Below are 23,083 nucleotides of genomic sequence, written 5' to 3'. Positions count from 1 at the left end.
TGAACTTTTGTAAATAACTTTTGTGAAGATTATGTTCAGTGTTTTTTATTGTGACGAAAATTCAAGAACAGAAGTGAAATATTAACATCTTTTGGTGATTTGTAATAAAGCGTGAAAGCTTGAAAACAGCTTGAACCATTGAAAGAACATATTTGAACCAGTGATGCTGTGGTTGCGCTGAGTGATGCTGTGGTTGCGCTGAGAGATGCTGTGGTTGCGCTGAGAGATGCTGTGGTTGCGCTGAGATGCTGTGGTTGCGCTGAGTGGTGTGTGCATCGGTGGAGCTGGGTGGTGGGTGCATCAGTGGAGCTGTGTGGTGGGTGCATCGGTGGAGCTGGGTGGTGGGTGCATCAGTGGAGCTGTGTGGTGGGTGGAGCTGGGTGGTGGGTGCATCTGTGGAGCTGCGTGGTGGGTGCATCTGTGGAGCTGCGTGGTGGGTGCATCTGTGGAGCTGCGTGGTGGGTGCATCTGTGGAGCTGCGTGGTGGGTGCATCTGTGGAGCTGCGTGGTGGGTGCATCTGTGGAGCTGCGTGGTGGGTGCATCTGTGGAGCTGCGTGGTGGGTGCATCTGTGGAGCTGCGTGGTGGGTGCATCTGTGGAGCTGCGTGGTGGGTGCATCTGTGGAGCTGCGTGGTGGGTGCATCTGTGGAGCTGCGTGGTGGGTGCATCTGTGGAGCAGTGTGGTGGGTGCATCTGTGGAGCAGTGTGGTGGGTGCATCGGCGGAGCAGTGTCGGTGGGTGCATCAGTGGAGCTGTGTCGGTAGAGCTGTGTGGTGGGTGCATCAGTGGAGCTGTGTCGGTAGAGCTGTGTGGTGGGTGCATCGGTGGAGCTGCGTGGTGGGTGCATCAGTGGAGCTGCGTGGTGGGTGGAGCTGGGTGGTGGGTGCATCTGTGGAGCTGGGTGGTGGGTGCATCTGTGGAGCTGCGTGGTGGGTGCATCTGTGGAGCTGGGTGGTGGGTGCATCTGTGGAGCTGGGTGGTGGGTGCATCTGTGGAGCTGCGTGGTGGGTGCATCTGTGGAGCTGCGTGGTGGGTGCATCTGTGGAGCTGCGTGGTGGGTGCATCTGTGGAGCTGCGTGGTGGGTGCATCTGTGGAGCTGCGTGGTGGGTGCATCTGTGGAGCTGCGTGGTGGGTGCATCTGTGGAGCTGCATGGTGGGTGCATCTGTGGAGCTGGGTGGTGGGTGCATCTGTGGAGCTGCGTGGTGGGTGCATCTGTGGAGCTGCGTGGTGGGTGCATCTGTGGAGCTGCGTGGTGGGTGCATCTGTGGAGCTGGGTGGTGGGTGCATCTGTGGAGCTGGGTGGTGGGTGCATCTGTGGAGCTGGGTGGTGGGTGCATCTGTGGAGCTGGGTGCTGGGTGCATCTGTGGAGCTGGGTGGTGGGTGCATCTGTGGAGCTGTGTGCTGGGTGCATCTGTGGAGCTGTGTGCTGGGTGCATCTGTGGAGCTGTGTGCTGGGTGCATCTGTGGAGCTGTGTGCTGGGTGCATCTGTGGAGCTGTGTGCTGGGTGCATCTGTGGAGCTGTGTGCTGGGTGCCTCGGTGGAGCTGTGTGCTGGGTGCCTCGGTGGAGCTGTGTGCTGGGTGCCTCGGTGGAGCTGTGTGCTGGGTGCCTCGGTGGAGCTGTGTGCTGGGTGCCTCGGTGGAGCTGTGTGGTGGGTGCCTCGGTGGAGCTGTGTGGTGGGTGCCTCGGTGGAGCTGTGTGGTAGGTGCATCGGTGGAGCTGTGTGGTGGGCGGCTCGGTGGAGCTGTGTGGTGGGCGGCTCGGTGGAGCTGTGTGGTGGGCGGCTCGGTGGAGCTGTGTGGTGGGTGCATCTGTGGAGCTGTGTGGTGGGTGCATCTGTGGAGCTGTGTGGTGGGTGCATCTGTGGAGCTGTGTGGTGGGTGCATCTGTGGAGCTGTGTGGTGTGTGCATCTGTGGAGCTGTGTGGTGGGTGCCTTGGTGGAGCTGTGTGGTGGGTGCTTCAGTGGAGCTGTGTGGTGTGTGCATCTGTGGAGCTGTGTGGTGGGTGGCTCTGTGGAGCTGTGTGGTGGGTGCCTAGGTGGAGCTGTGTGGTGGGTGCCTAGGTGGAGCTGTGTGGTGGGTGCATCGGTGGAGCTGTGTGGTGGGTGCATCGGTGGAGCTGTGTGGTGGGTGCATCGGTGGAGCTGTGTGGTGGGTGCCTCGGTGGAACTGTGTGGTGGGTGCCTCGGTGGAACTGTGTGGTGGGTGCATCGGTGGAGCTGTGTAGGTGGAGCTGTGTGGTGGGTGCCTTGGTGGAGCTGTATGGTGGGTGCCTTGGTGGAGCTGTGTGGTGGGTGCATCGGTGGTGCTGTGTGGTGGGTGCCTCTGTGGAGCTGTGCGGTGGGTGCATTGGTGGAGCTGTGTCTTGGGTGCATCAGTGGAGCTTTGTGGTGGGGTCATCTGTGGAGCTCTGTGGTGGGTGCATCGGTGGAGCTGTGTCGGTGGAGCTGTGTGGTGGGTGCATCGGTGGAGGTGGGTGCATCGGTGGAGCTGGGTGGTGGGTGCATCTGTGGAGCTGTGTGGTGGGTGCATCGGTGGAGGTGGGTGCATCTGTGGAGCTGTGTGGTGGGTGCATCGGTGGTGGTGGGTGCATCGGTGGAGCTGGGTGGTGGGTGCATCGGTGGAGCTGGGTGGTGGGTGCATCGGTGGAGCTGGGTGGTGGGTGCATCGGTGGAGCTGGGTGGTGGGTGCATCTGTGGAGCTGGGTGGTGGGTGCATCTGTGGAGCTGGGTGGTGGGTGCATCTGTGGAGCTGGGTGGTGGGTGCATCTGTGGAGCTGGGTGGTGGGTGCATCGGTGGTGGTGGGTGCATCGGTGGAGCTGGGTGGTGGGTGCATCTGTGGAGCTGGGTGGTGGGTGCATCTGTGGAGCTGGGTGGTGGGTGCATCTGTGGAGCTGGGTGGTGGGTGCATCTGTGGAGCTGGGTGGTGGGTGCATCTGTGGAGCTGGGTGGTGGGTGCATCTGTGGAGCTGGGTGGTGGGTGCATCTGTGGAGCTGGGTGGTGGGTGCATCTGTGGAGCTGGGTGGTGGGTGCATCTGTGGAGCTGGGTGGTGGGTGCATCTGTGGAGCTGGGTGGTGGGTGCATCTGTGGAGCTGGGTGGTGGGTGCATCGGTGGAGCTGGGTGGTGGGTGCATCTGTGGAGCTGTGTGGTGGGTGCCTCGGTGGAGCTGTGTGGTGGGTGCCTCGGTGGAGCTGTGTGGTGGGTGCATCTGTGGAGCTGGGTGGTGGGTGCATCTGTGGAGCTGGGTGGTGGGTGCATCGGTGGAGCTGGGTGGTGGGTGCATCTGTGGAGCTGTGTGGTGGGTGCCTCGGTGGAGCTGTGTGGTGGGTGCCTCGGTGGAGCTGTGTGGTGGGTGCATCGGTGGAGCTGTGTGGTGGGTGCATCGGTGGAGCTGTGTGGTGGGTGCATCGGTGGAGCTGTGTGGTGGGTGCCTCTGTGGAGCTGTGTGGTGGGTGGCTCTGTGGAGCTGTGTGGTGGGTGGCTCTGTGGAGCTGTGTGGTGGGTGCCTCGGTGGAGCTGTGTGGTGGGTGCATTGGTGGAGCTGTGTCAGTGGAGCTGTGTGGTGGGTGCATCGGTGGAGCTGTGTGGTGGGTGCATCGGTGGAGCTGTGTGGTGGGTGGTTCGGTGGAGCTGTGTGGTGGGTGCCTCGGTGGAGCTGTGTGGTGGGTGCCTCGGTGGAGCTGTGTGGTGGGTGCATAGGTGGAGCTGTGTGGTGGGTGCATAGGTGGAGCTGTGTGGTGGGTGCCTCAGTGGAGCTGTGTGGTGGGTGCATCGGTTGAGCTGTGTGGTGGGTGCCTCGGTGGAGCTGTGTGGTGGGTGCCTCGGTGGAGCTGTGTGGTGGGTGCCTCGGTGGAGCTGTGTGGTGGGTGCCTCGGTGGAGCTGTGTGGTGGGTGCCTCGGTGGAGCTGTGTGGTGGGTGCCTCGGTGGAGCTGTGTGGTGGGTGCCTCGGTGGAGCTGTGTGGTGGGTGCCTCGGTGGATTTGTGTGGTGGGTGCCTCGGTGGATTTGTGTGGTGGGTGCCTCGGTGGAGCTGTGTGGTGGGTGCATCGGTGGAGCTGTGTGGTGGGTGCATCGGTGGAGCTGTGTGGTGGGTGCATCGGTGGAGCTGTGTGGTGGGTGCCTCGGTGGAGCTGTGTGGTGGGTGCCTCGGTGGAGCTGTGTGGTGGGTGCCTCGGTGGAGCTGTGTGGTGGGTGCATCGGTGGAACTGTGTGGTGGGTGCATCGGTGGAACTGTGTGGTGGGTGCATCGGTGGAGCGGTGTAGGTGGAGCTGTGTGGTGGGTGCCTTGGTGGAGCTGTGTGGTGGGTGCATCGGTGGAGCTGTGTCGGTGGAGCTGTGTGGTGGGTGCATCGGTGGAGGTGGGTGCATCAGTGCAGCTGTGTGGTGGGTGCATCTGTGGAGCTGTGTGGTGGGTGCATCGGTGGTGGTGGGTGCATCGGTGGAGCTGGGTGGTGGGTGCATCGGTGGAGCTGGGTGGTGGGTGCCTCGGTGGAGCTGTGTGGTGGGTGCATCGGTGGAGCTGGGTGGTGGGTGCATCGGTGGAGCTGGGTGGTGGGTGCATCGGTGGAGCTGGGTGGTGGGTGCATCTGTGGAGCTGGGTGGTGGGTGCATCTGTGGAGCTGGGTGGTGGGTGCATCTGTGGAGCTGGGTGGTGGGTGCATCTGTGGAGCTGGGTGGTGGGTGCATCTGTGGAGCTGGGTGGTGGGTGCATCTGTGGAGCTGGGTGGTGGGTGCATCGGTGGAGCTGTGTGGTGGGTGCATCGGTGGAGCTGTGTGGTGGGTGCCTCGGTGGAGCTGTGTGGTGGGTGCCTCGGTGGAGCTGTGTGGTGGGTGCCTCGGTGGAGCTGTGTGGTGGGTGCCTCGGTGGAGCTGTGTGGTGGGTGCATCGGTGGAGCTGTGTGGTGGGTGCATCGGTGGAGCTGTGTGGTGGGTGCCTCGGTGGAGCTGTATGGTGGGTGCATCGGTGGAGCTGTATGGTGGGTGCATCGGTGGAGCTGTATGGTGGGTGCCTTGGTGGAGCTGTGTGGTGGGTGCATCGGTGGAGCTGTGTGGTGGGTGCCTCGGTGGAGCTGTGTGGTGGGTGCCTCGGTGGAGCTGTGTGGTGGGTGCCTCGGTGGAGCTGTGTGGTGGGTGCCTCGGTGGAGCTGTGTGGTGGGTGCATCGGTGGAGCTGTGTGGTGGGTGCATCGGTGGAGCTGTGTGGTGGGTGCCTCGGTGGAGCTGTGTGGTGGGTGCATCGGTCGAGCTGTGTGGTGGGTGCCTCGGTCGAGCTGTGTGGTGGGTGCCTCGGTCGAGCTGTGTGGTGGGTGCCTCGGTCGAGCTGTGTGGTGGGTGCCTCGGTCGAGCTGTGTGGTGGGTGCCTCGGTGGAGGTGTGTCTTGGGTGCATCAGTGGAGCTCTGTGGTGGGTGCATCGGTGGAGCTGTGTCGGTGGAGCTCTGTGGTGGGTGCATCAGTGGAGCTGTGTCGGTGGAGCTGTGTGGTGGTTGCATCAGTGGAGCTGTGTGGTGGGTGCATCGGTGGAGCTGTGTCGGTGGAGCTGTGTCGGTGGAGCTGTGTCGGTGGAGCTGTGTGGTGGGTGCATCGGTGGAGGTGGGTGCATCAGTGGAGCTGTGTGGTGAGTGCATCTGTGGAGCTGTGTGGTGGGTGCATCTGTGGAGCTGTGTGGTGGGTGCATCGGTGGAGCTGTGTGGTGGGTGCATCGGTGGAGCTGTGTGGTGGGTGCATCTGTGGAGCTGTGTGGTGGGTGCATCTGTGGAGCTGTGTGGTGGGTGCATCTGTGGAGCTGTGTGGTGGGTGCATCTGTGGAGCTGTGTGGTGGGTGCATCTGTGGAGCTGTGTGGTGGGTGCATCTGTGGAGCTGTGTGGTGGGTGCATCTGTGGAGCTGTGTGGTGGGTGCATCTGTGGAGCTGTGTGGTGGGTGCATCTGTGGAGCTGGGTGGTGGGTGCATCTGTGGAGCTGTGTGGTGGGTGCATCGGTGGAACTGTGTGGTGGGTGCATCGGTGGAACTGTGTGGTGGGTGCATCGGTGGAACTGTGTGGTGGGTGCATCGGTGGAGCTGTGTGGTGGGTGGCACTTTTTATAAATCATTAGTAAAAGAGATCAATGAAATTCAACTAAAACCCATATATAGCAGAAGAGGAGAAAGCTCTAGTAACGGGATTCAGGATGAATGTATATCTTTGAAGCAAATCGCCAGCATGTGAAAGGTGTAAAATAGCAATCAGCATAAAACGAAAATGCCAGCAAAAGACTTTATAAAATTCTGTGTGGCCCTGATAAAATAATTAGAGCGTTTATTATATCATGACCAACAATGGTTATGGTTTCAAGAGCAGCATGCGAGATGGTTAGGGGCTGCAATATAAACAAGCCCTCTGCATTGCTGTGGTGGGAAGGGGGGCGGGGAGAGGCAAGAAGGGAATAATAGGGGCCGGGAGCAGCAGCCTTTGATGTGCTGACCGGCCGGCCGTGCATGACTAATTAGGGGAGGAGAAATGCCGGCTGAGGGAAGCTTGAGATGCCCGAGGAGGCTGGTGGCTTTGATGTGCACGCGCTCTCGGGCACTCAAAGAAATCGCCAAGTTGGTTTAACTCTGTTTAAGCTGCAATATAGCTCGCCAGCTATGCGCAAGCGCACAGCAGGCGAGCCCTAAAAAGGGATCCCAGGTGGCGTCAGGGAGCGCAGGGAGTGTTACAGCGCCAATACCTGGTTGATTTCTCAAAAGTCCTGTGGTGATCTGGTTTCTTCTTGGCGCTTTATATTTCTTGCGCCCTTGTAAAGTGCGGTCTCTGGGTTCCTTGAAGGGAGGGGGGGGAGGGGGGGAGGGTGTTGGAGATGATGGCTGGTATCAAGTCTCCTCAGCCAGTTCCCTTCAAGCAGACCTGGGGTTCCCCTTCCGCCGGGCCAGGTCAGAGGGGCAAATTCAGGATACCTCAACACTTGATAGGCAGCCCCTAGGCCCTGTCTCTACCAGTGTCATAGGCCCCTGTCTAGGCCCCACCGCCTAAAGCTCCTGCGTAGGTTCTCCCCCAGGTCTGCGCTCCCTCAGTCTGACAGGAGAGTGTCCCTCCCTTTCCTCATTTAGTGCCAGTTGGCAGTGGCAGTTGGTGCCACCTCACCTGTTCCAGAAGGTTCCAGGAGGTTCTAGGAGGTTCCACCATTATGGCTATGGACAGGCTGGCAGGCTAGTATGGATACATTGTTTGAAGGGTTCCAGCCAGCTCCTGGCCACTAGAATGCGCCCACAAAGACCACGCTGCAGTAGCAGGGGTCAGTGGCAGCCATGTTAGGGGAAGAAAGCACCTGCACCTTAACATTAGTTTAACATTACACAGGGCTTTCTCAATTACACAAGGCCTATTCACTTATTTTACAATGGGGGGCACCCTAAATTAAAGGAATAAAAAACGAAAAATTCTGGGGAAAGGGCCAAGTCCTACACTATTGTTGAAGGTTCCTTATCCAATCTGGGGCTTGGAAAGACTTAAGAGTCAAGGATCTATCGTTAGAAGTATCCATCAGAAGGAAGAGGTTACTTACCTAGTAAGCCTCTATTCTTGGCATGTAGAGCTGTATATTCAATTGCTTTGCATACTGCTGCCATCTAGTGTTGGGTCCGGATGTTTGTAAGTTGTTTTTCCTCAAAGAGGTATTTTTCCAGTCAGGAGGCAAGGCGACTCAGCCTTTCGGTGATAGTGCGCATGGGCATTAACTACATTGTTAGATTGTTTTACCGCAAGAGGGTGAGAATGGAGTACGTGTAGTACAGAGATATCCATGCATGTATAATGTAAATAAGAACTGCAATGACCCTAGGTGTCCGGGAAGGAGGGGCGGCGCATGTGAATCTAAAGCTCTACATGCCAAGAACAGATGCTTACAGGGTAAGTAACAATTTGTTCGAGACATGTCTGCTGCAGATACACAAGCGTGCATAGACTGTTTAGCAGTACCCTCCAAAAGCAGTAGCTAGTGGGCATTGCAGTTTGAAAAAGCGTTTAGCACTGCTTGTCCTACTGACTTGTTGATGTACCAAGACATCCACAAAATATTGTTTGGTAAATGTGTGCGGTGTAGACCATATAGCTGCTTTACAAATGTCTGCTATAGGAATGTTAGCTAAAAAGGCAATAGATACTGCTATTTTACGAATGTGCTTTAGGAGGTATAGATAAAGTTCTTTTGGCTTTCATATAACATGTTGGGATACATCTAACAATCAATCTAGAAATACCAGATTTAGAGCTAGGTTTTCCTTTAGGAGGGGGAACAAAGGCAACAAACAGTTGTTTTTTGTCTTTTGCTCTATCAATATAATACAATAGTGCTCTTGTGACATCCAATGTATGTTCAATCTTTCTGCTACTGAATCAGGTTGAAGGAAAAAAACAGGTACCTCAACTGATTGGTTAATATGAAATCAGACTCCTAGGCTTAGCGCGAAGAACTACTGTCTTAATGGAGTTCGAAGAATAGTTCTACTAAAGTTAGTGCATAAAGCTCAGTGACACATCTTAGTGAAGTGATCGCAATCAAGAAAGCAACTTTCTAAGACAGGAATTTCAGTGGCGAATTTGTGCTATGGTTCAAAAGTGGACCCATAAGTCTTGATATAACAATATTAAGGTTCCATGTAGATGGAACTTTTGGTGGCATTACTCTTTCAAGACCTTCCATAGAGGCTTTATTCACTGGTACTTTGAATAGGGTTGTCTGTTTTGAATATAAGCAGCTACTGCTGCAAGGTGTAGATGTATAGCTATTTAGGCATGGTCTGCAAGTTGTTGATGCAATGGATACATATTTCGTTGTATAGAAGCATCTAATAAGGTCAATGGTTTTGTTATTACAATATATAACAAAAGTTTTCCATTTTACTGAATAGCATGCTCCAGTCGTAGGCTTTCCTGCATCTTTAAGAATGGTCATGCAATCTGGTGGTAAATGTAAGTATTCAAACTATGAATGCAAGAGCCAAAATCACTAGGTTGAGATCCTGGGGTTTGGAGGTCTAATTTCTCCATGGTCTGAGTCAAAAGGTGTGAGGTGAGACAACGCTTCTGATGTGGAACTACTGAGAGTTCTAGAAGCGTGGTGAACCATGGTTGATGAGCCCATGTGGGAGCCACTAGAATAATGGTGAGGGATGTTTGTCTGAGCGTCCAAACCAGAAATGGACGAAGAGGGAGAGGCGGAAAAGACTAAGCAAATATCCCTGACCAATTCACTCATAGGGCATTGCCTTTGGATAGAGGGTGTGGGAACCGGGAGGCGAAGTTTGACATTTTGAGTTCTCTGCTGTTGCAAAGAGATCTATATTTGGGAATCCCAATTTATGGAAGTGTAGGAGGAGAACTTGGAGGTGGAGTTCCTACTTGTGGGCTAGTTGCCTAATCCTGTTGAGGTCGACAAATTCGTTGTCAGATGCTGGAAGGTGTTCTGCTAGCAATTGGATTTTATGATGTATTGTCCAATGCCAAACGGTCTGAGAGAGGCGTGATAACTGTAGAGAGCGTGCCCCCCACCCCTGTTTTTATATAAACTACATAGAGGTCATATTGTCCGTCTGGACTAAGACAACTTTACCTATCAGGCGAGGTAGAAATGCTTTGAGAGCTACTTGAACAGCTAGAAGCTCTAGTTGGTTGAGGTCGAGACTTTTGCGTTTCGTGTCCCAGAGACCCTGAACTGTTAGAGGTTGTCAATGGGCACACCACCCTGTAAGGGATGTGTCTGCTGTGAGCACAACTTGTGAAACAGGGTCAATAAAGGGCCGCCCTTTTGACAAGTTTTGGGTGTTCCACCACTGTAGAGTGATAGGTGCAGCGGTCTACCAACACTAGATCTTCTAGTTGACCCTGTGATTGATTCCACTGGCATGCTAAGCTTTGCTGTAGAGGACGCATGTTTAAGCTTGCATGAGGTACTATCACTAAAAGTTGCATGAAACTTCTTACTCTGAGATATTGGTTGCTATGGAATTGTAGCAGCAGTGTTTGAAAATTGTGAAATCTGGCTGCATTGGGATAGGCTAAACCGGAGTGTTTAGAATAGGTCCTAGATTGGGTTGCAGTTGTGTAGGTTGAATAGTTTTTTTTTTCCTCACACCAATTGTGAATCCCAATTGATTAAGATTTATTGTAATGTTAATGTGTTGTAAATACTTAGAGATGTGTGTTGGCTTTTATGAGCTAATCGTCTAGATATGGGAAGACATTAATTTTTCTTAGATGAACTGCTACTACTGATAGACATTTGGTGAATACTCTGGGTGCAGTAGGTACTCCAAAATGGGAGCACTTTGACTGGAGTGTTTTCCTACTACCACGAATCTGAGGTATTTCCTATGTGCTGAGTGAATAGGGATGTGAAAGCGCATGCCCTTTAAGTCTAGAGCTGACAAAGTAGTTTTGTTGTAAGAGGTGCAGCACTTGAAGTGGGACCATATCGACGTGTTCTTGCAGTATGGTATGTAGAAGTTTATTGGTCTGAGAGCTAGTTTTGGTCGAAGAGATCTGTCCTTTTTTGGGTGTAAACCCCTGACCCTTGGTGTTGTAATGGAACTGGTTCTATAGCGCCTTTCGTTAGAAGAGCTTATACTTCTTGTTTGAGCAGTTGATGGTGCTCTAGAGAATTTGTGAATGTGAGGTGGAATATTGGGAGAATTGCCAGTGAGCTACAAGCAATAACCATGTTGGCTAATGTCCAACACCCATTTGTCTAATGTTAATGACTGCCAAATGGGAAGAAATTGATAAATCTTCCTTAGACAGGTGTATGATGATCGAGAGAATTGTTATGAAGTCAGTTTGTAGGGAGACGGAGAGGTATGTGTTAGGGTACCTTAACCTCAGACTTTAAAATTGTTCCCTCTGTAACCGCCCATGTAAAATCTTTTAGAGGGGAAGGATTGATTTTGTGTTTCATATGAAGATATGTTGGCATCTGAGGAGGTACTTTTGGAGCCTCCCCTATAAAATGAGCGGTGAAAGGAGCCTCTTTTAGAGGGCGACTGTAGTGCCCCCATAGATTTTGCTACTTCTGCGTCTTTCTTCATTTTCTCGAGTGATTCATCCACTTGAGGACCAAAAAGATGTTCCTTGTCGAACAGGGCATTTAGTATTGTTGCTGTACTTTTTGTTTTGCAGCGTTTTATATAGCGCGAACTTGATCCAAATCTGAATCGGGTATCAGAGCCCTTTACAAAGCACCAGTTACGTTACATGAGGACACACATTCATTTTTGTTAGGTTTAAAAACAGAAATTCGTAACCATGCGTGTCTTCTGAGGCAAGTACTAGTGTGGACTCCTCTGGCTGCAGTATCTAACACATAATAGCGGAACTGAAAATTAGTTTCCCTCCTGTAACAGTTCCTGCCCTCTTTCTGTGTTCTTCTGGGAGACATTGGAGTAAGTCTTATTTCGTCCCAGTGGGCTCTATCGTAAATAGCCAAAAGACCGTTTGTACTGGCTATAAGCCAGTGATTGGCTGATTGCAAGTCCACTCTTTTACCCGAGGTATCTATTAGACTGGACTCTTAGTTTGTGAATTTGCATTTTTATGGTCATTGGAGACAACCAAGGAATCTTCCCTTAATAAACACTGGGCCAGATGGTGGGGGTTTATATTTATACATCCTAGGTGTTATGATACATACTATTTTTTTGTCTTTCAGAGCCAAAGCTTAAGGTGGCAAATTGTGTTATCTCAACACGAGCTTGAGCCAGAAGGCTTATCATGTGTGTTTGGTGCCGAGCCGGCGGGCAGGGCGTTGGAAGCGGAGTCTCGTGCCTACCATGACCAGATGGCAGTGGTGAACCTGAAGCCTCATGTTTGATGGAAGCTAGTTTTGTGGGCTTTGGTACTGAAGGCCCCTTGACTGGCTTAAACTTCCTGGGACTTGATTTCTAGGTCCAGCTCAGAATCTGAATCTTGGGCGGAGAAGGCCTCTTCTTCCTATGGTGCAGACGCTTCATTTTCTTACTGTTCAATATCTTCTCCGAAGATACTAGGGGCCTCTTGGATATTTTGTCAGTGCTTTTCTCTGTCGAGCCCAGCAGTCGTTGAGGGTCTTTTTCGAGTGGCTAACAATTTTTGTGGATATTTCTTATTGTAGACAAAATTTCACAAAAGTAAATATAAACTGGAGAATATAGACAACCTAAATAGTGGCAGCAGCATCTGGTCTCTCTGCATCTTCTCTGCCGGCATTCATTAGGCTTGGAAATGTGTCTGTTATAACCATTAATCATGGCTATCTTATTAGCAACATAACCTCTAGTCATAACCTAAAAAAAAAAATGCAGATAGACACTAGTGCGCACACATTAACATTTAATAGCTTGCCAAATACTCAACACATTAAATAACTGCCTATAGCTATTGCGGTTTCTTCACTTGAGATGCACTCACCTGCATGATTACACAAACTGCCTCTCAGGTTGAGGAGTCAGCAGTGCAACAAAGTGGTTCTGAAGGATAAAACTATAAAACCTACATGGAACGAAGTGAGAGCATACAGGACAAATACACACTGATCAACCTTCAAATGGGAGATTTTATTGAACAGGGAGTCAGAGCTCTGCATTGCCACTAATATACTGAAGATGGTTTAAAGAGTAAACACTTACGAATACATTGTCAGTTTGTCCAGATCGTCGTGCATGTTAAAGGGATACTGTTCTCCAAGTTGAAATAGTTTTTCTATTGCTTCATATATAAATATGAGACAAATAAGTGCAGCAAACGCTTCCTCTGTAAACCGAGTGATGTAGCAAACAAGGCTACTTGCATCTGTTGCTACCAATAGTAAGCAAAAAAATGCCGTCCACAGACCAATACTGGTACGTAGAGACAAGTAGGAAAGCCCATAATCTCTGTGCAAAAAGGAAAAAAGGACATTATTATAGTTTCCCGTATTCACACAAACACCTAAAAGATTTCGTCAATGAGTTCTTAACAAGAAAATCCAACATAATATTTCTATACAAATCAGTAGCTACTCATCTTCAAATTTAGGCAATGGCAAGGGGAACATGGCAAGAACATTTCCAAAACTTTACTTGCAAGTTGCATGCATATTTGAACTAAGCTCTGAAAGTGAGAAAAGTGTGATCATCACGCTAATAAAATGAACCACAACAGCCTTACATATATACTTAGACCTACACACCCATCCACCTCGCCCAGTTAGAATATCTAACTCAGTAGCACGAAATACAGAACTTCTGGTGAAAACATTTTGCTCTTTAATACCAAGACAGTACACTTGTGTTAGGAGAAACGTGATTAACCTGTATATATATATATATATATATTATATATATATATATATATATATATATATATATATATATATATTTTTTTTTTTTTTTTAAATGTACTGGCTGCTCATTACCTTTTCTTGGATTATTTGAGTAGTGGTCCACAGTTTTAAAAATTCACCCAAAAAGCTTTCTGAAAATGCCTTGAGGAGGGACAATGTCCCTTGATTATACACCAAACTAATTCTGGACAGACATTTATTAATTTATTTATTTATTGGCATTTGTAAAGCGCAGCATATACCCTGAGGTGTCTTGGTGCCAGCTTACCCTTGATATTAAGAGCAAGTGGGAAACAAACCATGGGTAGTCCCATTCTGTACAAGGTTCCAATTTTTCAAATAATTAGTCATATTATAGTGCAGCACAGGGAGCAGCCAGAGCGTTCTTCCGGGCCATTCAGATTACTTGTCTACCGGACGCACTCCTGTGCTAAGTGATCTTGTAGTAATTCTGACTGATCAACAAATATCTGTTTTCAATCAATTCTTTCTGCACTTGATAAATTGTCCCACGGGGTGGTTGTCCTTTAAAGCTCTTGGGTGGTAGTTAATATAGTGTACCAATCATTGGGTTTGCGATGGACTGCTTGTTCATACACTGGAATCTTTTACATATCCTTAATAGCCCCATTAATTAACCGCATTTTTGTCTGGTCTTAGGATTTCTTTTTTTAATGGCTGTTAATAAACCTTCAAAACCTTCCCGACAGCAGGTATACATTACAAAAAGGATACAATACACGCACGCTGTTCAAACCATCTATTGACTGAAAAATTACATGGATACCTTAAACCACTAACTAATCTGAAATGTAAAAGCAATTTGAGCAAACCAATACGGTCTAAACTGTATGCCTGAGGTCTGTTTTAGTGAAGAATGTTAGTACATACAGTATTATTGTGCATTACAAATAGGTACTTGGAACCACGTTTTGCACTTTACATCTCATTTCTTGATAATTTTGTATGCAGTAAAATGTTATATTTATGTTTAAGATGGAAAATCTATTTCCTAATTCCGTTTTTGTGATGGACAAGTGCTGTAGAGAATTTACAGCATTCAAAATAGAAAATGAAACAGGATACCAATCCTATGTACAATGCAATTTTTATCAAGCCTAGAAGAGCACATTAGCTGCTAACTAACTACAACACAATCTGACTAACTTCAGCTACCCACTGAACACCGTAGTAGTTAATACATGCTCTTCAAAGGCAACATGTACATCTATTGCTGCTCATTTTTGTATAAAAGGGTATGTTAAACCGACACAAGAAGTCCAGTCATTTAAGGCTTTCTGGTAGATTTTCAGGACAATGTCAAATGGAGGACAACTGTATGTCAGAATATCAACAATAACAATATTCACCCCAGAATACAGACATACTCCACATCCACTTATCTTGAAGATACATGTATACTATTGACTTGTGTTGCTTCAAGATAAGAGGATGTGGAGAAACAGCGTGGGAGTCTATATTTAGGATTTGATATTTTTACAACAATTAACATTAGATATTCGGGTAGTACACCAAGAAGTATGGCATTCTGGATTGCGTTCACAAGATGGAGCAGTGACAACACCTTAAGTCATGATACTTATACACTAATAGGTTACGGCATCAAACAAAAAGCAATATTACAACACAATCCACCGGGTCGACATTATTTTAACGAGTAAACTACCACTTTTGCCAAATTGTTTGAGGACAACACAAAGAGAACTTTATACATATATGATCAAATACATTTAGAGTGAACACATTTGGGACATTGTTTTGGGTATAACACTTTCATTTTACAAGCTATTCCGCCACCACAAAACTAGATAATGGTCTTCTCTACATTAGTACTGACTTACCATATACCTAGTTAAATAAAAAAAAAATATACAGAGCTTTATCATTAAATAATTCAATAATCACAATGTATGCAAAAGCAAACTAAAAACAAAATAATTACTTACTTGCAGAACTTAAATAATATCTTTTCAAATACAAGAACTGGCCCTGTGCTTCCCAGTATTGTGAGAGGTTGGCCAGCAAAGAGCGAGTATGCAATTCCTGTCAAGGATGCTCCAAAGAGAGATTCGATTGCACTCTGTTTAAGGGGAGAGAGAAAGAAAAAACAGCCGCTATCGTGCATTGTTGGCATGATGGGAGAAGAGCTGAACATATTGACATTTTGTATTTGGGGTTACAGGCATGCACAGTAAAACAAAGAAAAAAGGGTCAGATCCACTATTTCCGCATCAGATTATATACCAAAACACTTGAACATGCATATTAATATAATACGATCTCTGAAACAAACACCTGCTTCTTTGGTGCGAGCGGGGGATGCGAGTGTGTGTAAGACATACACAAATCGCTATGTTTACAACTGGCAATCTGGTATCGCTCTGTAAAATGAAGTACATCGCTGAACATTCTTGAGATAAAGCATCTCATCGTGCAATAGGAAAGATGCTGCCCACCCTTTTATCTGCAGTGGTGGAATCAAATATTTGTGGGCCTCACCTTATACTATTGAGAACAAAAGTACAACCTGTCTGCAGAAACGGCATTTAACATTGAATGTGGTGTGTGGTGCTCACGGAAGGTGGCAGACTGAAATCCAAAACTTGAGCTTTTCATTAGTTACAGTACGAAGTGAGAAGCTCAAATGTTTCACCGGATCCTGGTCGAACTCTAGACTTACAAAAGGCACCAAAATAGCAAATGCTTTAGTAATGTAAGCTTTTTATGATACATCAGATACTGCAAAAACATTAAAGTACATAACAGCAGTAAAAGTAACATTGTGAATAAAGGACCAGTTGCTTCGCCAGTAACAACTGTATGTGCAGGTGATCTTGAATACTGGAGATCTAGGTGCTGAATCAGAATTTGGTGCTTGATCAAAAAACTTGTGATTGTGAATCTTATAATCTTTCCGTGCCTCAAATTGTAAATTTGTGTCATAGATTAGAGTAATCACTATATGAGAAAAAGTTACCCCCTAAAAATGTATCGTTTACGGTTTGGGATAAGGGGTGGCGGAACAAATCAAGACAATATATGGTGATGCACCGTCCCACACAACCAGTTATTACTTCAAAAGGGGCTACGAATCGCTCCTATAACTGGCACTGTGTGACTTACCTACTGATATGGAACATTTAGTCTTTATTAAGCTATTTTCTTTATTTTTCTTTTTTTCTTTATACATTTTACAAATCTCAACTAAATTATACATAAAACCTGATATGAATACATACAATCTGTACAACACAAGACTATTTCATCGGTACAAACAGATGGTTCTTTGATTATTTCTTTTAATATTAAACAATGGTATCAAGAATCCTTGTGTAAAATAAAATGCACAAAAAAAAGACCTCTATAAAAAGACATATGTTTTATCAAAAAGTAATACCTCTTACCATTACTTAATTATGATTGATGAGATTTGTAAAATGTATAAAGAAATAAAACAAATTGACAATGAAAAATAAAGAAAATAGCTTGATAAAGACTAAATGTACTATCTCAGTGGGTAATTCAAACAGGGCCAGCTATAGGAGCTATGTGTAGCAGTATATGAATTATTACAGGACGCATGGGATGGGAGAGCACCATATATAGATTTGAGTCATACAGTTTGAAGAAAACCCCATTCAGTATGAATGGTAAATAGTCTCCCAACAACCCACTGTACACAGCTCCATACAAAGGTTTATATTACACAGAAGATTGTAAACACCCCAGGGCAGATCTTCATCTTTGCATGCAAAGTGGTCATGCTGTTAAACAGATCTAGAGAGATGAGAACAACTTTAGGACAGACATGGACCTAGCCTCTGTTCAGTGGCAGCAAGAACAAAGACCTTCAAAGAAAGTAGACTGTTGCACATCATAAGGAGCATGCTACTTACACTGAAAATATCAGTTTGTAGCATGTAGTGCTGCAGATTTGCTAGTTGCAAGGCTTTATTTGAAGAACAAGAGTAGGTGCGACTCCTCTTGGAGTGCGTAGTGCGGCTAATAGTGCATTCTGAGTGTCAATGTAGATATGGTGAGTAAAGCACAATATACAGAGAAATACAGTAAGCGGGAGATGTACCAGGGACAAGGGAAGGTGCATGCAACTCTAGAGCATTTTCCGTTAGTGTGTGGATGTTAATACACATGCTTAGCATTAACTGTAAAGCAGTGAGGAAGGTGGAAAGGGGTCAACTGCCGCCGCTCAATCTCCACACAAGGAGGTGGAGACTTAGCATGTTCGGGAGAAGAACCCTGCCCTGCTGCTGTGACAGAAGATCTTCCCGATGGGGCAGTCTAATCGGAGGATTGATTGCCATGCTCAGAATGTCATGGTACCAATCTCTTCATGCCCAATGTGGAGCTACAACAATGACTTGAGCCTGGTTGTGCTTGATCTTCTTGAGCACTCTGGGTAGAAGTTGTACAGGCGGAAAGGCGTACAGGAGACAAAAGCTCCACTCATGACGAAAAGCGTGGCTGAGTGAGCACAGCCTTGGAAACTCCAACGGGCAATACTGCTGACATTTCTAAGAGAACGCGCAGAGGAACAGATCTAACCAAAGCTCTCAATGCTGAAAGACCATGCGCCACCTCCCGATGGAGAGGTCATTCGTGATCGACCAGACACAGGCGGCTGAGTTCAGGGAGCCCATCAGATTTTTAATCACCAGGATTATGTCCTGATGTTCCAGCCATACCCAGAGGAGGGGAACCTCTTTAACAAGTGTCCATGACCACACCCAACCCTGTATGTTGCAGTACCACATGGAAGTAATGTAATGATGTCTTGTAAAGCGCATGAATCACCCCACATGGCGATTCTGCGCTGTAGACCGCTGGGGAACCCCTCCTGGCTTTCCCTGCGAGATGGTCCCTACTGGGTATCTCCAAGGTGAAACCAGGCATCCCCGGCGTATGTAGGGGCCGTTGTGGAGATGAGGCAAGCTAATGCCCAGAGTTGCAGAGTGTGATCCCTGGTTAGAGTAGGCACCGAGGCGAGAATTATCGAGTCCTCTGACCCTGGTCCAAGTGGTGTTGTCAGTGAATACCTGCACCACTTTCCACTTGAAAGGGAAGGTCTCAAGTGGAGGGAAGGTCTCAGTCATCAAAAAAAAACCTGCCCCAGCTATCATAGGCTCTCTAGAATATCACTTGCCTCCTAATGTGTGAAAGTATATCTAGTCCGCAACACATTTGCGTTACTAAACAGGGTGTGCCTATTTCTTTGCTAAAATCTCCTTCGTGTCTACATATATTCCTACCTCCTTTTCAATTCTCAGAGTGTAGTGGAAAAAATGTGTGTAGGGTAGGAAGTTAATGCCTGGAGTTCACTAACTCTTCTGAGAGATGTGATGGCAATTAAAAAGGCTACTTTCCAAGTGAGGAACTGTAGTTCGCATTTGTGGAGAGGTTCAAAAGGAGGATCCATTAGTCTGGTAAGGACTACATTAAGGTTCCACACCAGAAAGGGTGGAGCTCTTGGTGGAATTATTCTTTTAAGGCCTTTCATAAAAGCCTTGATAGCAGGAACTCGAAAACAAGACAAGTGTTGTCTGTTTTGTGGGTTGTCAGAAAGAATGGAAGAAGAACTTTAGGACGAAGTTCCCATTCGTGGATCTGCTGTTCTGCCCAATCGTCAAGATCTGCAATCTGATTGTGTACCCCTGGGAGATGTTCTGCCAGGAGGTATAGCTTTTGCGGAATGGCCCTTCTCCATATGCTTTGAGCTAGGTGTGAGCTGTAGGTAGTGTGTGTCCCCCCCCTTGCTTCTGTATGTAATTGCTGACATGTCTGTACGGATCAGGACAGCTTTGCCTAGAAGGTGTAGTTGAAAGGATTTCAACGCTAGGAAGATTGCTAAGAATTCCAGGTAGTTCATGTGAAATTGTTTTTGTTGGGGGCGGGGGGGGGGGAGGCGGCAGATACCTTGAATGGTATGGGATTGAAGATGAGCTCCCCAGCCGGTGAGTGATGCGTCTGTTAGCACTTTCGGTGGGATTGATTCGAGGAACGACCGCCCTTTGGAAAGGTTCTGTGGGTTCCGCCATTGTAGAGAGAGATGGGTGCGGTCGTCCACCAACACCAGATCTGTTAGCTGACCTTGAGCCTGGTTACACTGACAAGCCAAACATTCTTGTAATGGATGCATTTGTAGTATTGCATGAGGAACAAGAAAAATGCAAGAGGCCATCATCCCTATTAATTGCATGAACACTCGTGCTGGTAGTGAGTGTTGTGGCTGAAATCTTTGAATTAGCGCTTGTATAGCACTTATCCTGACTGGGTTGGGATATGCTAGGGCTGTGGAAGTATTTACTGTAGCTCCTAGGTATTGTTGTATTCTGGACGGTTGGAGGTGGGATTTGCCCTGATTTAGTGTAAATCCCAGACTGTGAAGCAGTTGTGTGTGCTGCACACAGCTTTTGTGGGATTTTGCTTTTATGAGCCAGTCGTCCAGATAAGGGAAGACATGATTGTGCAGTGTCCTCAAAAGGGCTGCAACCACTGCGAGGCACTTGGTGAAAAGTCTGGGTGCTCCCAAATGGTAGATCTTTGAATTGGTAGTGCTGACCATCTACCAGAAACCGGAGATATTTCCTGTAAGCAGGATGAACGGGAATGTGGAAGTAGGCGTTCTTTAGATCTAGAGTGGAGAGAAAGTCGCCTTGCTGAAGAAGTGGAAGCACTTGTTGGAAAGTGACCATGTGGAAGTGGTCTGATTGGATGCCGAAGTTGAGGGGTCTGAGGTCCAGTTTTGGACCGAGAGAGCCGGCATTTTTTGAATTAGGGAATAGACCCCTGTGCCTTGATGAGGCAAGGGAACTGGCTCTATTGCATGTTTTTGGTAATAGTACAAGAACCTCTTGTTTGAGAAGAGTCAGGTGTTCTGATGGCATTGGATGCTGTTTGGGAGGAATGTTGGGAGGGGTAGAAGTGAATTCCAGGCAATAACTATACTGGATAATTTGTCTTACCCACTTGCCTGTTGTGATGGAATTCCAGTCAGGCATGAACTGAAAGAGACTTCCCCCTACAGGAGTACCCTCTGGAAAAAGTGCCCTGGATGGGTGTTCCGGTGTATTGGTTTTTGAGCCTGCTCTATAGAATGAACGTCGAAAGGAGACTCTTAGAGGGTGACCGCAAGGCTCCCATAGACTTGGCAGTCTGTCCTTTTTTATCTTTCCCAAAGATGTGTCCACTGCAGGGCCAAAGAGGTGCTTATGGTCAAAAGGCTGATTAAGGATACTGGTTTGTACTTCTTGTTTATAGCCAGATATCCTAAGCCAGGCATGTCTGCATAGTAAAATACTTGTATTTACTGCTCAGGACGCAGTGTCTGCTGCGTCAAGCGTGCATTTGATGGATGTGTTAGTGATCAGTTTGCCTTCCTGTATAAGGTCATTGGCTTTGTCTTTATATTGTTGAGGTAGGTGTTTAATGAGCTTTTCCAGCTCATCATAGTGAGCCCCGTCATACATCGCCGGGAGGGCTTGTGTTTTGGCTATTTTCAAATACTTTGCAGTTTGAGACGCTATACGTTTGCCTGATGAGTCTAATAATTAAGATTCATTGTCAGGGGGTGGTGTGTCACCTGACCTCTGAGAATTTGCTCTTTTGCATGCATTGGCTATGACCATGGAATCTAAAGGTAAATGTTCTGGTTTCCACTTTATAGGTAGCGTAGTAACTATAGGACAAGTCTTTGGATGAATTAAGATGGTGGTTTGCTTCGAATCCAGGAGAAAAAGTTCTTCGGAATCAATAGTTTTCTTTGGTGTGGAAGATTTCTCTTTCGAAACTGGTCTTGGCTGTTTAGCGACAGTGTCCGGTGTAGAAGCTTTTCCTGGCGCCGAGACCTTTGGTGCCGATTGTTTCAGCTTCGTAGGTTTCTGTTTGGGAGGCTTAGTTATGGGAGGCTTCTCTTTAGATGTTTTCGGCTCCAAGGTCTTCGGTGCGGAAGTCCTATCCGGCTGCTTTGGTGCCGATGGTTCTTTTGGCGATTTCGGTGCCAAATGTTTTTCCGGTGCCGATGGAAGGGGGCACGGCATCTCAGGAGACTTTGTTTTTGGTGCCACAGATTGTTTTTCAGGACCGGGTGTCTGGCTCGAACCGAAGCTGGAAGGGTATTCTTTGTCCTTCGGAGCAGAGCCTGAAGGCGGGGAGCTCTAAGTCTTTGTTCGGTGTGGACCGGAGCCCAGAGGCAAAGGTGTCACAGGAGCCTTTGATATGGGAATGGGTGGGCCAAGGGTCTCTGTACTCACAGCCCCTTGAGCTGGGATGATGTCCTCTTCGGAGTCGGAGTTGTCTGCTTTGGAGACAGAGACCTGTTCTTCCTGTTCTGGTTCCAGAAGGCTATCAAGACTTTGATGGAAGATGTCCGGATGGAGCTGGTGCCTCGGGACATCTCGTGGCTTTGAGCCAGACGATCCCGGATGGTCTTCTTGGACTTAAAGGCTAGACAAGATTACAAACGGAATGGAGGTCTGAGTGTGGGAACTTAGCACCGCACTGGGGACATTTTTTAAAGGGAGTTCGCTCCATCTACGTCAGTCGTTACTGGTGCGGGTAGGCCCAGCGGCCTGCATCGAAGTTAGCAAGTTTTCAAAGTTGTTCAAAGTTTGTCACAGGTGCGCGCTGAAGGGTATGCGATCGAGACAATACAGTCGGTTAGCAGTAATTGAAGGTCGAAAGGGGGTTAGATAACTACACCGACCCGCAGCAAGTCACATCTGAACCAGATGGTGGAAAAAATACAAATCTGGGGATGGAGTTGATGCCCATGCGCACTGTCGACCGAAGGAGGAGTCACCAACCTCGCGACTACAAAGACTTCTTGGACAAAAACATGCAAACATCCGAGCCCAACACCAGATAGAGATCTATGCAAAGTGTACAATCTGCAGCTCTTGAGCCTCGAACATAAAAGTTCTGCAAATTCACCGCCACCATTCAGTCTCCTGGGTCGAGGGCAGACAGAACTTGGACTAGGGTGAGCATTCTGAACTTCTACTGGAGGAAGAAGTTGAGGGCTCGGAGGTCTAGGTTAGGACACAGGCTTTTGTCCTTTTTGGGCACCAGAAAGTCGCTGGGCAACCACGACCTACTTCTGGCTCAGGGACCCTCTCTATGGTTTCCTTGGCCAAGAGTGCCTGAATGTCCTAGCGGAGAAGTGCCAAATGATCCACGGACATGCGATTGAATGGAAGGAGTAGTCTCAAAGAGGATGGAGTAGCCTCTTCGGACTATTTGCAGTACCCACCTGTCCGACATGATGAATTGCCAGCGTAAGAGGAGAGGGTGAATCTTTCCTCAGACTGGCTGGTGATGGGCTTGGAACGTCAGACTAGGAAGGTTTGGAGGCAGGAGGTGGGGGGGGGTAGGGTTACTGGCCTGCCCATTGGGCTCTTGGGAGTATTAGTCCAAGAGGCAAGTGGTATTCACTGACCGCAATGCCAAGCTGGAGGAAAAAGACATCCACTCCCCAAGGTGGTCCAGCTTCTTGAATTCCCTATATGGAGGAGCAGAAGAGAAGGCGCCTTTAGATGAGGATTGGATGATCTAGCTTTCAGGGGAGGAATGTTGGGTCAGGAAAGCTGGGTTTCCTGGAGAAGGGCGGCTAAGGGGAAAAGTTCTATTCACAGGAGCCCCTGTGTGGGGCTTGGACCATGTGCTCAGAAGAAAAAGGGTTCAGAAGAGGAAGCCGCAGGCTTAAGCACCTCTGT

General features: G+C 48.3%; 1 protein-coding gene across 4 annotated transcripts in view; it reads right to left on the bottom strand.

The window, feature by feature from the left end:
- The window catches only part of SLC4A7 (solute carrier family 4 member 7), a 422,082-nt gene that overhangs the window by 135,494 nt on the left and 263,505 nt on the right, over positions 1-23,083 (bottom strand). For all 4 annotated transcript variants that reach the window (XM_086942128.1, XM_086942129.1, XM_086942126.1 and 1 more), the window contains 2 exons: positions 15,302-15,435; positions 12,640-12,885 (listed from right to left, as the gene is read on the bottom strand). In XM_086942128.1, coding sequence (XP_086798254.1) covers positions 12,640-12,885; positions 15,302-15,435 — 380 coding nt within the window. The remainder of the gene's footprint in view (positions 1-12,639; positions 12,886-15,301; positions 15,436-23,083) is intronic.

The sequence above is a fragment of the Lissotriton vulgaris genome, chromosome 10 (genome assembly GCF_964263255.1).
Source record: "Lissotriton vulgaris chromosome 10, aLisVul1.2, whole genome shotgun sequence".
In the NCBI taxonomy this organism is placed as follows: Eukaryota; Metazoa; Chordata; class Amphibia; order Caudata; family Salamandridae; genus Lissotriton; species Lissotriton vulgaris.
This window is presented reverse-complemented; position numbering and strand designations above follow the sequence as displayed.